This window comes from Nilaparvata lugens, chromosome 5 (genome assembly GCF_014356525.2).
Source record: "Nilaparvata lugens isolate BPH chromosome 5, ASM1435652v1, whole genome shotgun sequence".
NCBI classification, from domain to species: domain Eukaryota; kingdom Metazoa; phylum Arthropoda; class Insecta; order Hemiptera; family Delphacidae; genus Nilaparvata; species Nilaparvata lugens.
The window spans coordinates 35,288,174-35,304,059 of record NC_052508.1 but is presented as its reverse complement, the minus strand read 5'-3'; the positions used below and the strand labels follow the sequence as shown (position 1 = coordinate 35,304,059).

At 33.0% G+C, this 15,886-nt stretch overlaps 1 protein-coding gene and 1 long non-coding RNA gene across 4 annotated transcripts in view; one reads left to right on the top strand and one right to left on the bottom strand.

Moving 5' to 3' along the window:
• Positions 1 to 8,245, bottom strand: part of LOC111053637 (leukocyte receptor cluster member 1 homolog) — a 27,447-nt gene extending 19,202 nt beyond the window's left edge. Inside the window, exon 1 of the mRNA XM_022340554.2 lies at positions 7,878 to 8,245. Within this exon, the coding sequence (XP_022196246.2) occupies positions 7,878 to 7,900 (23 nt within the window). The 5' untranslated portion in view covers positions 7,901 to 8,245. The remainder of the gene's footprint in view (positions 1 to 7,877) is intronic.
• On the top strand, positions 8,243 to 15,886 carry LOC120351340. Of its 3 annotated transcripts, XR_005571330.1 has the most exons (4): positions 8,243 to 8,387; positions 8,982 to 9,067; positions 9,745 to 9,857; positions 13,959 to 15,886. It is a non-coding gene; the product is annotated as an uncharacterized LOC120351340 (long non-coding RNA). The 3 variants fall into 3 exon arrangements; XR_005571331.1 differs by lacking the exon at positions 8,243 to 8,387 and having other exon boundaries at positions 8,401 to 9,067; positions 9,745 to 9,901; XR_005571329.1 differs by lacking the exon at positions 8,243 to 8,387 and having other exon boundaries at positions 8,401 to 9,067; positions 13,959 to 15,885.

Sequence of the window (15,886 nt, the reverse complement as noted above, 5' to 3'; positions counted from 1 at the left end):
GAGTGAAATACTTGATATCTCAGAGCATCACAATTTATATTATTTTGAAAAATAGCCGTATTTGAGTTATTTTAATCTGGAATAAATTTCTCTGAATTTGATTGTGAAAAATCAAGTAAGTCATTCCATGAACGAGCTTACCTTGAAAATTCCATTCTTTCAAGGTTCAATCAGTTTCATGAATTAATTTGTTGCCAATTATATTAATCACCAAAGATATCAACTTTAGGCACTCACACCTCAAAAAGTATAAATGTTTGAAAAAAGTTTTTACTTAGCCTAAGATAATAAAGCTGTTGAAGTGCTCAAAGGATTTAGAATATTAGATCTTGGAGAGGAAAATGATATGAAGTAAAAGTGAAACTATAATCGGAAGCTCTTTTTAGTAAGAAGATCTGCTTTTATACCATGAATTCAACAATATTATTAAACGTAAATTGATCGAACCAGTCCTTTGACCGTGTTCAAATAATTTGATCGCTCGTTCGGCGGCAGTCAAACTTGACCATTGGTTTGACCGTGGTCAAACGTAAAATTTGAACATGGTTAAAATCCATCCGATGATCAAATCAGCAATAATTCGTTCCACCAACACGGAACGAATTATTGCTGATTTGATCATCGGCTGGATTTCCACCAACACGGAACGAATTATTGCTGATTTGATCATCGGATGGATTTTAACCATGTACAAATGTTACGTTATTTTATGGTTAAAATTCATCCGATGATCAAATCAGCAATAATTCGTTCCACCAACAAGGAACGAATTATTGCTACACGGAACGAATTATTGCTGATTTGATCATCGGATGGATTTTAACCATGTTCAAATGCCTTGACCAAGGTTGGTGAAACCGGGCATTAGTCTTCCGTCAAAAGTATTACAAAGTGTCCCACGAAAGGTGTAACAGCCGGAGACCATAGATTTTACATAAAATTTGCTACAAAAATGTTTCAGTAAATATAAGATGAAGGTCTCGGGAATTTGTGAGACAAGGAGAGGAGTGGGAGAAAGGGATTTGGATAAAGGTTATGTCATGAGATACTCAGAAATGGTAGAAGGAAGAAGGGCATGTGGTAGAGTGGAAATTGTGGTTGTTGGAGATACCAACACAAGAATCAGAAGCTGGAAAGCAATAAGTCCTAGAATAATTGGAGTGGATCTAGACCTAAAAGAAAAATTAGCATGATTCGATTTTATGGACCTACTGATTATGCAAATTTTGCAGAAAAAAGTGAATTTTGGTTGCAGCTGGAGAGAAACATTTGAAGCTGAAGAATCGAAGAAACTCATAGTGATGGGAAATTTTAATGGAAAAATTGGAAAGTATGAACTAGAATGTAGTAAAGATGGGCATGAGAGTATGAAAAAATATGGCTGTGAGACAGTAAAAAAATAATGGACATCGTCTGATTGATTATTCATCACAGCTTAATCTTCTCATTGGAAATACTTGGTTCATACACAAAAAAATGCATAAAATCACATGTGTAAGAGAAGCTCGAGAAGCAGAGAGTATGATTGATTACATAGTGTATACTGAATACTGAAGAATCAGTGGCATCTAGGCTTCTAGTAGCAGACACATGTACAGAGAAAGGACGGCAGGCAGAAGTCATACATGATCATCAAGCACAAAGATCAGGGAGAATAGAGAAAGGTACCAGACAGAGTTCTGAGCACGTATAAAGAACTGGCAAACCAGAAAGAAAGATACACCGACGTGGATAAATTCTGGAGTGACTTGAAAGAAGTCGTGACTGGAGCTGCCAAGGAGGTACGTGGTGAGAGGAAAGTTGCGAAGTTTGAAAAGAGGACAAGGTGGTGATCAGTTGAAGTGGAGAGAAGAAAAAGCCTATGAGAAATAAATTTATATTATATCCAAGAGGCAAGAAGATTTCAAAACATATGTAGAGAAGCGAAATGATGCTAAAAGAAGTGTTAAATTGGCAAAGATTCAGTGTTAGATTGGCATGGGAAGAATTCAGTAGAGATCTACAAAACCAGCATGATAGGGTAATGGCCGAGCCTTCTGGAAAACGGTAAAACATCTGAGAGGAAAGTTTGGAAGGAATATAAGAACAATACTGGATGAAGATGAAGCTTGGTGTCACAGATGGATAAAGTATTGAAGAGATGGAGAAGATTCTATGAACAAAATTTCGGGAGAATAATGAGCAAAAGTTATGGCTGAAGAAATTGATCAAAATGAAGATATGCCTATACTGGACGAAATTGAAGGTATAACATCAGGAATTATCAGAGATTGAATTACATAACATCTAAAATTACCATCTTTAAAGAAGATGAAGGTCGGTAAGGCGGCAGGAGGCGATGGGATTGCTCCAGAATTAACGAAATGGGGAGGGGATACCTGACAGGGAAACTGCTGAGTTTGTTGAATTTAGTATGGCAGCAAGAAAGGGTTCCTTCACAATGGAAGGAAAACATTATCACTCCTCTTCACAAAAAAGGATGCACTACAGACTGTGAAAACGGGGGCACTTTAGTTTATGGGCCGCGGAATCTAGCATAGAGACCTACATAGATCGATAGAGGAGATTAATACGAGATCAACGAATGTATAACATTGTTGTCGATTTCCAAGGATTAGCTGAAGAAACATGGCTGAAAGTTCAAAATTTTTATATCAATTTTTATTTTTAAGAATTTTTTTATGGCTGAAATATGTTTGTTTAAAACTAGTGCAATCTTATGTAAAATTTGACGAGGAATCCTATGAAACTAATTTCAGGTTCGTAAATTCAGTAGTTTTTGAGATATTGCAAAAAATGTGCAGAAAAATTAAAATTTTTTGCTTTAAAAAAGGTTAACTTGTTTTCATGATGATTAATAGGTATTTTAAACTATTGGATTTAGTAGAATAATAAATTCTAAAGATAAAATAATGTCCAGTCAATTGATAGCCTAAACTCAAAATTGTTCGAGATATTTGGGAAAATAAAAAAATTGCACACTCAATACTCTTCAATTCTCATATTTAATTTTTTTTACTACTTTTAGTGACTACTAAATTGGCTAAATTTCATTGGGATTTTTGCAGGGAATTCATTAAAATATATTTGAGGTTAGAAAATTTTATAGATTATTAAGATATTTGGAAAAAATACAAGAAAATGTAGTATTTTAGCTTTTTTTTAGAGTTCAATATGTTTGCATAGGCATAGTACAGACCGATATTGAGGATCACATTTTATTCAGCTTCCAATGCAATTCAGAAGCTTTAAAAGATTGTAAAAATAATTGAATAAAATCAAGCTTTTCCTAACCTACGCTTTTTACCAATGTGAGCTTTTCCTAACCCAAGCTTTCCCTATTCTAAGTTTTTCCCAATCTTACCTTTTTTCCTAACCTTAGATTTTTTCCAATCTAAGCTTTTCCTAACCTAAGCTTTTCTCAAACGTAGCTTCCCCTAACCTAAGTTTTTCCCAACCTAATCTTTTCCCAATCTTAGCTTTTCCTAACCTTAGATTTTTTCTCATCTAAGCTTTTCCTAACCTAAGCTTTTCCTTACCTAAGCTTTTTTCTAACCTAAGCTTTTCCTAACCTAAACTTTTTCTAATCAGAGCTTTTCCTAACCCAAGCTTTCCCCAACCTAAGCTTTTCCCAAGCCCAGCTTCCCCTAACCTGAGCTTTACCTAACCCAAGCTTCACCTATATATTTATTGGTGGAGACTTTAATGCGCATTTTGACGTGACAACTGATCAAGCCTGTGTGAAAAATTTTAAAAACCTGTTGACAGAATTCAATATGCACTACATTAACAGCTTGCCAACACGTGATAGTGCATGTTTAGATAATGTAATCACAACAATGGATCAACAGCACTATGATATGGAAATACTTGATTTTGATTTCTCTGATCACTCTGGAATTACTGTTACATTTGAGACAAAGTTTAGAAGAAGAAAAGAACCTGTTTTTAAAAGTTTAAGAAGAGATTTGTCTATGGAGAGAATTAGAGTGTTGGAACGGCGATTGATGTTGGTGAATTGGATGCAGATGCTGGAAGGGGAAGAAGATGCTCAATTGACATTCAATAAATTTTTTGAAGCCTTTTACAGAATATTCGATGAAATATGTCCCAAGAGGCCTTTGAGATTAAACGCTGAGAAGAGAAATGTAGCTAAGTCAGGCTGGTATACACCGAAACTGGCGGAATTGAAAAACAAAATGATGACTTTCCGCTCCATTTTTCTTATAAGACATAGTGATGATGCGCAACTGGCTTATAAAAGGAGTAAACAAATCTATAAACGGGAAATAAATAGAGCGAAGCTCTGTTTTAATGCCAACTGTATCGAAGAGTCGGGTAACAAATCAAAAGCTGCGTGGACTCTGGTGAACAAAGTGAGGAGTGGAGGATCAAAACGCACAAATATTGAGATTTCACCAGATCGTTTCAGCACGTATTACACATCATCCATCCAGGAAGCAAAAGATAGCATCGAGCAGCCACAGGTTACTGCAAGAGATTTCATGGAGCATCCACCGTCCACACATGAAGAATTCAAATGGACACAAGTGTCATGTGCTGATGTTTATAAGATTGTCATGGATATGAAAAACTCAAGAAGCAGGGACATTTTCGATTTATCCAACCACGTTTTGAAATGTGTAATCCAGTCTATTATTGTTCCATTGACTCACTGTATAAATTTGTGTCTACAACAAGGAGTTTTTCCAACAAAACTCAAAATTTCGAGACTTGTACCTTTGCATAAAAAAAATGGAGACAGACTTACACCAAAAAATTATAGGCCTATCTCCATAGTTCCAATTTTCGGAAAAATTTTAGAGCATGTTGTAAAGCTTCAGATATGTACCTACTTCGATAGTTATAATCTTATAAGTGACTCCCAATTTGGTTATAGGGTGGGTAAAAGCACAACAGGGGCAGTTCTTACAATTATCGATCAAATAATAGAAGCATTCGAGAATAAATGCCTTGCTCGGATGACTGCCTGTGACTTGAGCAAGGCTTTCGATTGTGTCGATCACTCAATACTCCTTCACAAGTTGAGTCACTTTGGAGTACGTGGTTTGTGTCTTGATTTTTTTAGGTCATATCTGGAGAATAGATCACAAATAGTTGATGTCAATGGAAAACTATCTGCCATTTCTTATCTTAAATTTGGAGTACCACAAGGTTCTGTTCTGGGACCACTGTTGTTCCTTGTAATGATAAATGATCTACCCACGTGTTTAACATCTTCTAAAACCATAATGTATGCTGATGACACTTCTTTCCTAACTATTGACAGAGATTTCCAAAATCTCAACAGAGTTGCTAATCAAACAATGGACAAGGCTAATTCATGGTTCAAAGCAAATGGTTTCCTCCTCAATGAATCTAAGACGCAAAATGCAATATTCACATTGAATAATAGACATGAATTGTCAAACAATTTTGTAAAAAAAATCAAATTATTAGGAATACAAATAGATTACCAGCTGACTTGGAGTGATCATATTGATTTACTGTGCAGCAAGTTATCAAAGTCTATATATTTGTTGAAGACTCTAAAATATCATGTTCCATTCAACTATGTTTTAAATGTGTATTATGCTTTGTTTCATTCCCACTTGAGTTACAGTGTTATTCTGTGGGGAAATTGTTCACAGGTGTCTGAAGTTTTGGTTCTGCAAAAAAAAGCGATAAGAATAGTAACTAACTCAAATGTGAGAGCTCACTGCAAACCGCTATTTGTCAAAACTAGAGTCATGACTGTCATTTGTTTGTATATATATACGTTGCTTTTGTATATAAAATTGAAGGAAAGAAACCTTGATTGTAATATTAATGTGCACAATCATAATACGAGGAGCTATAGAAATGTACATATTCCTCAAGTAAGGCTATCAAGGACTTTGAGAAGCCATTTTAATGTGGGAATAAGACTTTTTAATCATTTGCCATCATATGTCAGAGATCTACCTTATCCTAGTTTCAGAAAGGCAATAAACAAATTCCTAAGTGACAACCCATTTTATAGTTTGACTGAATTTTATGAAAACTCCTTCAATTAATGTTTGTCCTATAAAATACTGTATATTATAGGACCTACTAGTAAGTGTATAAGATTATATTTCTTATTTATGAGTTACCTAGATGGTATAAATTTTTATTGAGTGGGTCTCCACCCAAATTATTAATGTAATGTTTTTTTTTTAAATTATCTGACATTGTCTAATGCAATTTTGTAATTGTTCTTTGACAGAAATAGATTATCTTATCTTATCTTATCCTAACCCAAGCTTTTCCCAACCTGAACTTTTCCCTAACCTAAGATTTCCTCATCCTAAGCTTTTCTCAGACCCAGCTTCCCCCAACCTAAGCTTCTCCTAACATTTTTCTTATCCAAACTTTTCCTAACCCAAGCTTTCCCTAGACCCAGCTTCCCCTAACCTAAGCTTTTCCTAACCTTAGCTCTTTCCTAACCTATGCTTTCCCTAACCTTAGCTTTTCCTAACCTAAGCTTTTCCTAAGTTGAGCTCTTTCTAATGCAAGTTTTCATAACCCATCTTTCCCTGACCTAAGCTTTTCTCAGACCCAGCTTCCCCTAACCTAAGCTTTTTCCCAACCTGAGCTTATCCTAACCTCAGCATTTCCTAATCTAAGCATTTTCCAACATAAGCTTTTTTTCCTAATATAAGCTTTTCCTAAACTAAGATTTCACTAAACTAAGCTTTTCATGACCCTAGCTTCTCCTACCTAAGCTTTCCCTAATCTAAGCTTTTCCTAACCTAAGATTCTCCTAACCTAATATTTTCCTGATCCAAGTTCTTCCTAACCTAAGCTTTCCCCAATCTAAGCTTTTTCTAACCTAATTTCTCCCTAGGTAGCAAAAAATGGAGTTGCAATATTTTTATTTGCCCAAATATCACGAACAATTTTGAGTTTAGGCTATCAAGTGACTGGACATTTTTTCTTTAGAATTTATTATTCTACTAAATCCAATAGTTTAAAATACCTATTAATCATCATGAAAACAAGTTAACCTTTTTTAAAGCAAAACTTTTTAATTTTTCTGCACATTTTTTGCAATATCTCAAAAACTACTGAATTTATGAACCTGAAATTAGTTTCATAGGATTCCTCGTCAAATTTTACATAAGATTGCACTACTTTTAAACATATTTCAGCCATAAAAAAAATTATTAAAAATAATAATTGATATAAAAATTTTGAACTTTCCGCCATATTTTTTCAGCTAATCCTTGGAAATCGACAACAATGTTATACCTACATGGTTGATCTCGTCTTGATCTCCTCTATCGATCTATGTAGGTCTCAATGCTAGATTCTGCGGCCCATATACTAAAGTGCAGCCGTGAAAACTATAGAGCTGTATGTTTGCCCCAGCCGGGTAATAAGTTTTTAAAACGTAATAACTGCCATTCAAGCTGAAAATGTTAAATGAGAGAATATCTTTCTGATGTCATCTTAAAAAGTATAGAGATAAGTTTGGATTGTGGAAGCATAAATGGCGTTATTAAAACAAACCATATTATTTGTAATCTACTAGTTTTATGAATTTCAAAGGTTCATGGGAATGAAATTATTAAAATGTTGTGTTTCCATACGCCACTCTGTATAAATATGTTGTTGACATTTTTAAGCAAGTGATGAAAAATTAAAAAAATGTGTCGATATTTCTGTCCCTCACATATAGTGTTACGGTGCTGTGATAATGCCACCATAAATTCTTAGGCAAGAATTGTTTGTCAAACATTATAAAATTTGCCCAAACTGTTCTAAAAAACATGTTTGTTGAACATTTGTTCAGTATGGATTCTGTTATGGACCAAGGATTATTTATAAGCTTGTAAGATATTAACTGTACTTACTTTTTCTTGGGTAGAATATTCATTTTAAAATATCAGAATAATCATTTGATGATGGGGAATAACTTACACATATGTATTTTTTCTTACATAGAATCTAATAAAATTGACACTTTACAGTCAGAAAAACAATAAAGGAATAAAGTCAACAAGAAAACTTATTATAGGTTATCCCCAAAATGATGAAAAATACTATTTATAAAATTATACATGGTTATAAGCTTATTATTTAAAATAAAAAACTATTGTATGTTTATAAGAGATAATGGGATTTTATAATTAAGATACTATTATAACCATGGCCTAGGCCTACTCAACTCATGGCCAGTATCTACAGCCGATCAGCTGTTCAAAAGCGTACACTTCAACCCGTGTTTACATTGAAATCCCTATGTCGAGTGGAATTTTTCATGAATAAACGCTAATAATTCAACTGATAACTACTTTTTCGAAAAAAGGGTTCTTATTTTATTTCACCAATACAATTTTTGTCCTTCATCATGAATTTCAAGGGTAGTAATCATTGAGTTCTCTTAATATTCTTAGTTATTGGTTAACCAATTTGTAGGTTAGCCTTGTTTTAAATTATCTTTTTCAAATTATCTTATTCAAACACGTATTTCAATTATTGTCAAAAAATATAGTGTAAAGTTGAGTTGCTTGAGCTTTGAATTAGGTCTACCTATTGTTTTTTTCAATTTTGTTTACAGTATTGCTCAATTTCTACGAGAGGAATTACAATCACAGCTTTTGTAGTATGCTAATATTTATAGCTTTATTAGATTTAAGGAATTTTTAGATAAAACATAATTTTTTGAAAAGGTAAATAGGTAGGCTATCACTCATTTTATTATATAAGTCACTATTGGAATAAGAATTCTTCTCAAATCATAACAAGAATGGCTTGAAATAGAAAACTTTTGCAGTGTTGGTTATCTTTAGTATTAAAACAGAACATACATTACGGTATTTCTAACAATATTATTATAAACAAAAATATGTGATCAATGATTATGCTGCTAGCTTACTCAGTAAAGGATTTTAATATTCAGCCTGATCCAGTAACTTACATATCATTTTTATCTAATATGTTTCTACTCTCAACAGAGTTTGACACAATTTGAAATTTGACGATTCCCCGATCCAAGACTGTGAGGAATAAGTTACATCTTACTCATCGGAAGTAAGTACCGGTAAGTAGTGTTCTTTATGGGTTATGGCTGATCGATACATAGTAAATAATAATTTGTTGTAGAGTGAGATATCAGAGTTCTTGTATTTATATTATCATAATGTAAGACCATGTCGTATCATGAAAAATCTATGTATATTCTTCAATAGTGCTAATGAACCAATGCTATGTTTATTGATGCTCTGGTAGGATACTACTTGAAAGATTTATCCTTGGTCACAAAAGTAATAATATGAATAATATCCTGAAACATGAGAATAAGGGTATGATCACATTGAATGGGTATGTGCAAATATCCGTCGAATCATGCATGACCCTAAAAACAAAATTTGAAAAATGCTTTTGAAACACGTTGTTCACACTGAACGCAACCAAGTGCACGCTTACAGTGTGAGTGTTCCTCTTGCTCTTTTCAGATATTGTACGTTTCTCGTCTGCAAGCTTGGTTATGCATAATTAAGCGCGCTCTTGCACAAATTATATTAATATTTATGATGGTCTCTTCTAACAGAGTCCCCCAGCTGAGTTAAGATTATCTGCTAAATGGCAGGGGTATCATTATAGAGCAATTAATAATCCAATTCAGTGTTGCTATAAATTTGTCATTTCATTCCTTGAACTGTTATTTCATATTATGCTAAAAAATTGTATAAAATTTGAACATTTTCTGCTCATTAGGTTTTGAAAATGCTGATAAACACTGGAAACGCCAATATCTAGCACACCTTCTAGGCCCTGCAATAGCCTACATAACTAATACACCTCAAGTTACCTGAAATTTTGTACCGAACGTAAGAATTCTCTCTTGAATTTTTAAAAAGCTATGAAAACGCTGGTAAGAGCAAAAAAAATCGCCTATTCTGGGCGATATAGAAGTCAATAAGGTTTAGCTATTTTGAATTTCTAGACCCTATAACTGAACTTGTATTCAACATTTTTCTGTCAATTCTTGAAAAAGCGCATACCGTATTGGTCATCTTTGAATTTTTTTTCAATTATGGTCTCAGTCACTACACCTCCGTGTTTACGGAGGTAGTGTCTTAGTGCGCCTCTAGAAGGTTGAACATTAACTATATTTCATTTTGATAACTTTAAAGTGAAAAAACACACTCATATTCTTTTGGTGTGGCAACTACCGTTTCGAGTTTCTGTTCGGCTTGAGAATGTACAACACACCAGCACTAAACGGTCGTCGTTACACCAAAAGAATGTGTTTTTTCAGTTTAAAGTTATCAAAATACAATATACTTTGTAATAATATTGGTAAAAAATATGGATAATCAACAACCAATCAACTGAAACACGACTTTCTTACTTATCCGGGTGAGTAAATAGATTAATGGGTAAAAGAATGAGTGACATTTTACTTCTACCTAATATATATTAATATAAAATATGTCAAAAAACTGATATGTTTATACTTCATTCAGTTTTGAAGCTCTGCTATTCGAATTACAGCACGATCTTTAATAACTTCTGCTTTATTAATTAGCCACGGTTGTGGGATCAGAGGAAACACATACCGTAATTCAAAACACTACTAGCAGTTTTAATGATTCTAAACGTTGAAGAAAGTATAGGTATATACAGTAGTTCAATTGAAATATTATTCATGATTGTAAATGTCATAATGTCAATAAAAAAATTATGGTGTTAAACTATACAGTTAATTTTGTAGACCTACCAGGGTACACTATTTTATAAATTGTAACTCATTCTCTATTAAATGTATGCCAGCTATGAATCATATTAAGTCTAAAAAAGATTTGATAATATATATATATGTAATATTTATCCTACACGATTCAAAATCAACACTTTTTTACTTGAAAGTTTTGAAAAAATAATGAATTTAGTCTTAAACTCCAGAATAGAGTTGAGCGCACCCGTAAATACATCGTACTTAAATTCGTTTAAAAAGAAACTAATTTAGATTATCAACAATGTTTTTATAATTTATTGTTGATCAATAACATGATAATTCTTATTTATAAACCATGACTCGGCTAAACTTAATACTTTTGTAAAAGAAGTAAGTTTGAATTTGAATAAGCTATCTTGAAACATGTAACCTACAAATTGGTTAACCAATAACTAAAAATATTAATATAATTCAATGATTACTACCCTTGAAATTTATGATGTAGGTTAAAATTTGAATTGGAAAAATGAAATAACAAGTCATTATTTCAAAAAAGTGATATCAGTTGAATTATTAACGTTTATTCACGAAAAATTCCATTCAACATAGGGTTTTCAATGTAAACACGGGTTGAAGTGTACGCTTTTGAACAGCTGATCACCTGATGGTTCTAGCCTTGTAGTTTCGTAAGCATCGTAACAACTATGCCCACTACAACGGATCAACAGCGTTTTATATGCGTATGGTACATGTATGATACGCGTATGATGCCCGGTCAGAAGTTGTTGGGAACGCGTCAGTTAGCAAGAGAATGTAGCGGTGAACAGATGTACATATTTTGCGGTGTTGTGAAATAGTGTTCTAATCAGTGTTCACCAGTGGCGGCTCGTGCAAATACTAATGGGGGGTTCACATTTAACATGAGCAACAAGATCTAGATCTTTAATAATTTGTTAAACCCCATGTTTCAAGTGAATTTTGTTCGTTTCAGAATGTAATTTTTTATTCCTAGAAGAGTACTAGGCCTATCATATTATTACGTAGGTAACAAAATATTCTAATGGGTTGTATTATATTAAGTACCTATATAATAATTTGGATTTTCGTTTAATAATAATAAGTATTTAGATATACTCAGGATTCTCAACCTAGAAGATGTACTCCCATACTCCCATTGAATAATTCATGTACAAATCATAAATTATACAGAAAACAGCAATAATTTTTCCTCGATGTAAGATAATTTCCAATCAAAGAAATAAGGATTAACATGCTTTTAGAGACTTTGTTAACACTCACCCTCCTTCTAGTTGGCATTTACAGAGCATTTTTTGAAAATAAAATCCATCCTCCTCTCCTTCCTTGCTGCGAAAACATCAATCACCATGCTTTTTAATTTTTTGAGTCAAATGAGCTAAATCACACACACCGTTCTTAATCCATGCTGGATCGCCTTTTTCGCGAGCAAACAACAAGCACAGAAAACAATAAAGTTTGTTAGTTTCTTCACAACCACACAGCCAAGATGTCTTTTCATATTGTTGGTCTTTGAAATCTCTCTTGTATGTCCTGGATTTCGATGTAGAAGTCTGATGTATATCAATTGTCGGTGTAGGCCTACCACTTTCCTTAATCGATATATTTTTTCCTCGATTGATAAATTAGAGAACACTATCTCTTTTAAATAGCTAACTGAAACCTTTCTTGAACCCTCCATTCTCACTTTTCAAAACACAAGAAAGAAGAAACAAGAATTAACCTCAAAATCGACAACACATGTAGCGCGAACGCGAAACTGCAAACAGTAAACAAAATAGTAGCCAGTGCCAGCTAGAACAGTTCATAAGTGGAAACGGCTCTAGAAGGCAATGGCGCCAATGCAAAGTCACACTATCACAGCTATGAGCTGCTTGGAAAGCAGCTCACCGTAAAGCTAATGTAAATAGTCTCCCACCCCCCACGGGGAGGGAATTGAACTCGCCCAGCTACCATTTGAACCCATACTAACGCTTGGAGCAGTGATCCTGCTTGCTGTAGCGCGTAATTCAAAAGGTTATTTCAATGCGTGTACCTTGCTTGGTGCGCTCCTTATTGTTTTAATATTACAAGAAATTTGAGTATTACTATTACTTCAATCAATTTTCTATTGATTTGAACTTTAATTTATTGTAGCAATTTCATAGGGGGTTCACGTGCTCTTGTGCTCTCATGGACACGCCGCCACTGGTGTTCACATAATTATTTTTAAATATGGCTATTAGGCGATTATCATTAACAGAATTGGCAATGGTTGCAATTATTTTGGATGAGGAAGATGAAAATAGAGGAACTCAGAGGCGCTATTGGATTCACGAATCTCTAAGAAAACGGAAAACTGAGGGGGAGTATTGGACATTATAAAGGCACCTAATGGATGATGAAGAAAAGTTTTTTCGTATTTCTGTATGACGTCATTCCAGTTTAATGAATTGTTGAGAAAAATTGAAAATGATATAACCAAGAGAAACACTCAATTTAGAGACAGTCTGTCACCTAAAGAAAAGCTAGCTGTTTGTCTAAGTTAAGAAACCCAAATAATATATTAATAATAAGGCACACAAATGACAAAGGCACACAAAGAGCAACTACTACAACTAGCAAGTAGCATAGCAACTAACTAGGTACTTTACCACAATGGTGTCTACACTGGTTACCAACGCGGCGCATGCGCGGTTACAACGGGGTTTGCAGGCGTCACGTACCATGCAAGGAGCGTTTTGTCACAGACAAGATATACTGGCCGACAAATGTTGACCTGGACGTGCATGGCACGCCCCGTGCTTGGCCGGTGACAGACTTGGTCTAATGGGTGTATTACATAATTTATCAAATGATGCAAAGAATATTTTTGTGCGGGAGACAGCCACTCGGACGACGGAGCGCTCAGACGACTTTGTAAACAAACCATTTACCACTCTGTCGACGTTGTAAACAAACTATATATAGCTAATCCATGACGTAGGCAGCTCTCAGCGCTCCAGGTGGAATAATTTTCTTTCAAAATATGTAGCTCTAAGAATCCCTAAGAATCCTAAGCTTCGTTCTCCAAAAAAGGCGCCCAAATACGAATTTAAAGATTTTAAGATTACGAATTTTAAAAGTTTGTTTCAGATGAGTAATAATTTTATTTTTCGTAAAAGATGTGAAATGATATGAATTTATGAATATAGTTTATACTTGTCCTCTGAATTATAATTTCTGTTTGTTTCAGATGCGTAATAATTTTATTTTTCGGAAAAGATGTGAAATGATATGAATCTATGGATATAGTTTATACTTGTCCTCTGAATTATAATTTATTTCTCTGAACGTTGGACAATACATCCATAGGAGTTTATTCATGAAATAAATTTCCACACTTCTATAGAAAATCAAGTGACACGAGTTTTGTGAGAAAATAGAAAAATAGTTTGGATTGATGGATTTTGGAACTGTGATTTGGACATAACGAGTTTAGGAACGGTTTACTATTGGGAAATCAGATCAGGTACCAAGATCATGAGCTGGAAAATATAAATTCAGCATAACTTAATACATTTTTATTTTATTTTCAGGAATAAGTCAATGATATATAAAATTAAAATCAGAATAATAAATATTTATTTTTCCTCCAAAAATAAGTAAAAATGTAGTATGAAAAAACAATCAGATAGATTTTGTATATTCTCTTGAGTAATATTCAAATACCAAGGCATAAAATTACAATCATCAACATTTGTAAGAAACAAATTTATAAAGAGTCTCATAATAGAAACGACAGAAAAAAAATTATATGCAATAATATAAAAATTCAAAGAAGGAAATACAGTAGTTTGTTTTCAGATGTTCATATTTTTTTATTAAATCAATAAGTCAATGCAGTATGTAAAATTACAATCATCAAAATTTGTAAGAAACATGTAGTGAGATTCTCATAATATAAACGACAAAACGAAAATTGTATACAATAATGATATAAAAAATTAAAAAAAAGAAATAGTTTGCTTTCAGAAGTTCAGCATGTCATCATTTTATTTCTAATGAATTCTTGCAAATTAGTGTGAAACTACAATCATCAAAATTTGAAAGAAACATTCAGAAGAAGTTTCATTATAAAAATGAATAAAAACAACAAAACAGAAATACAGTAATAATAATATTTAGAAAATTCAAAAAATGAATAGTTTATTTTCAGGTGTGTGGTGTGTATCATGTCACAGTCCCAAAATATTTCCCTAATATCTTTTCAAAATATTTCCCAAATGTTTATCAACTTGGATAAACAACATTATTATAATCCAATTGCAATGTCAGATAAAGAATTCATTTTTTCATTATTTAACCTGCAAACTTAGGTCAAGTGATCATAATGCACAATGGAACTGAAGTCACAAGTGAAATAGAAAATGTAGTTGAACATATACAGTACGAGCTTTGATTCAGTAAATGTACATGGATATTTTCTTCATGGTATTTTTGAATAGAGAATTTTTCTCAAAAGAATATTAATTTTTGAAAAACTTATTCGTTTAAAAAACCTCAATTTCAGTATTGTTATTTATATTTAATATTATTGATTACCTACTTATTCCATTATCTCACAAAAGTAATAATCAGAAAAAAGTTTTAGGCCTACCGTACTGTTTTTGCACAATCTTAAAAAAATGATACCCCACTTCATCATAATATATGACGGGGTAATAAATAATATTTAATGATATATAAATAGTATTTAAATCAATAAAAATTATTATTGATATATAGACTAGTAGTATCAATAAAAAACTTTTATGGAGAAACAACCAAAATAAATTCCTGTTGCCATAATTATATAATAGCTTACTATAATAGAAAACAATCAAAGCAAAAGATTCACGTTTTCAATTATTCTACTGACCTGGGCAATAGTAATTTTACAATTTTAGTGAAACCCTTCATACTCCAATATCGCTATATACATCATCTACTTCTGATCAAAGAAATAATGAGACTATAAAATATTATTCATTGACCGAGCAAAGCGAGGTCCAAGATTCAAGTTGACTGTTTTGCTCTTCTCTTGATGTGTGTTCCGCATTCACAGCGAAACACTGCATTTACAGCCTGGTTGCACAAAATCCGGTTAAATTTTAACCGTGATTAATTTCACGAGAACCAATC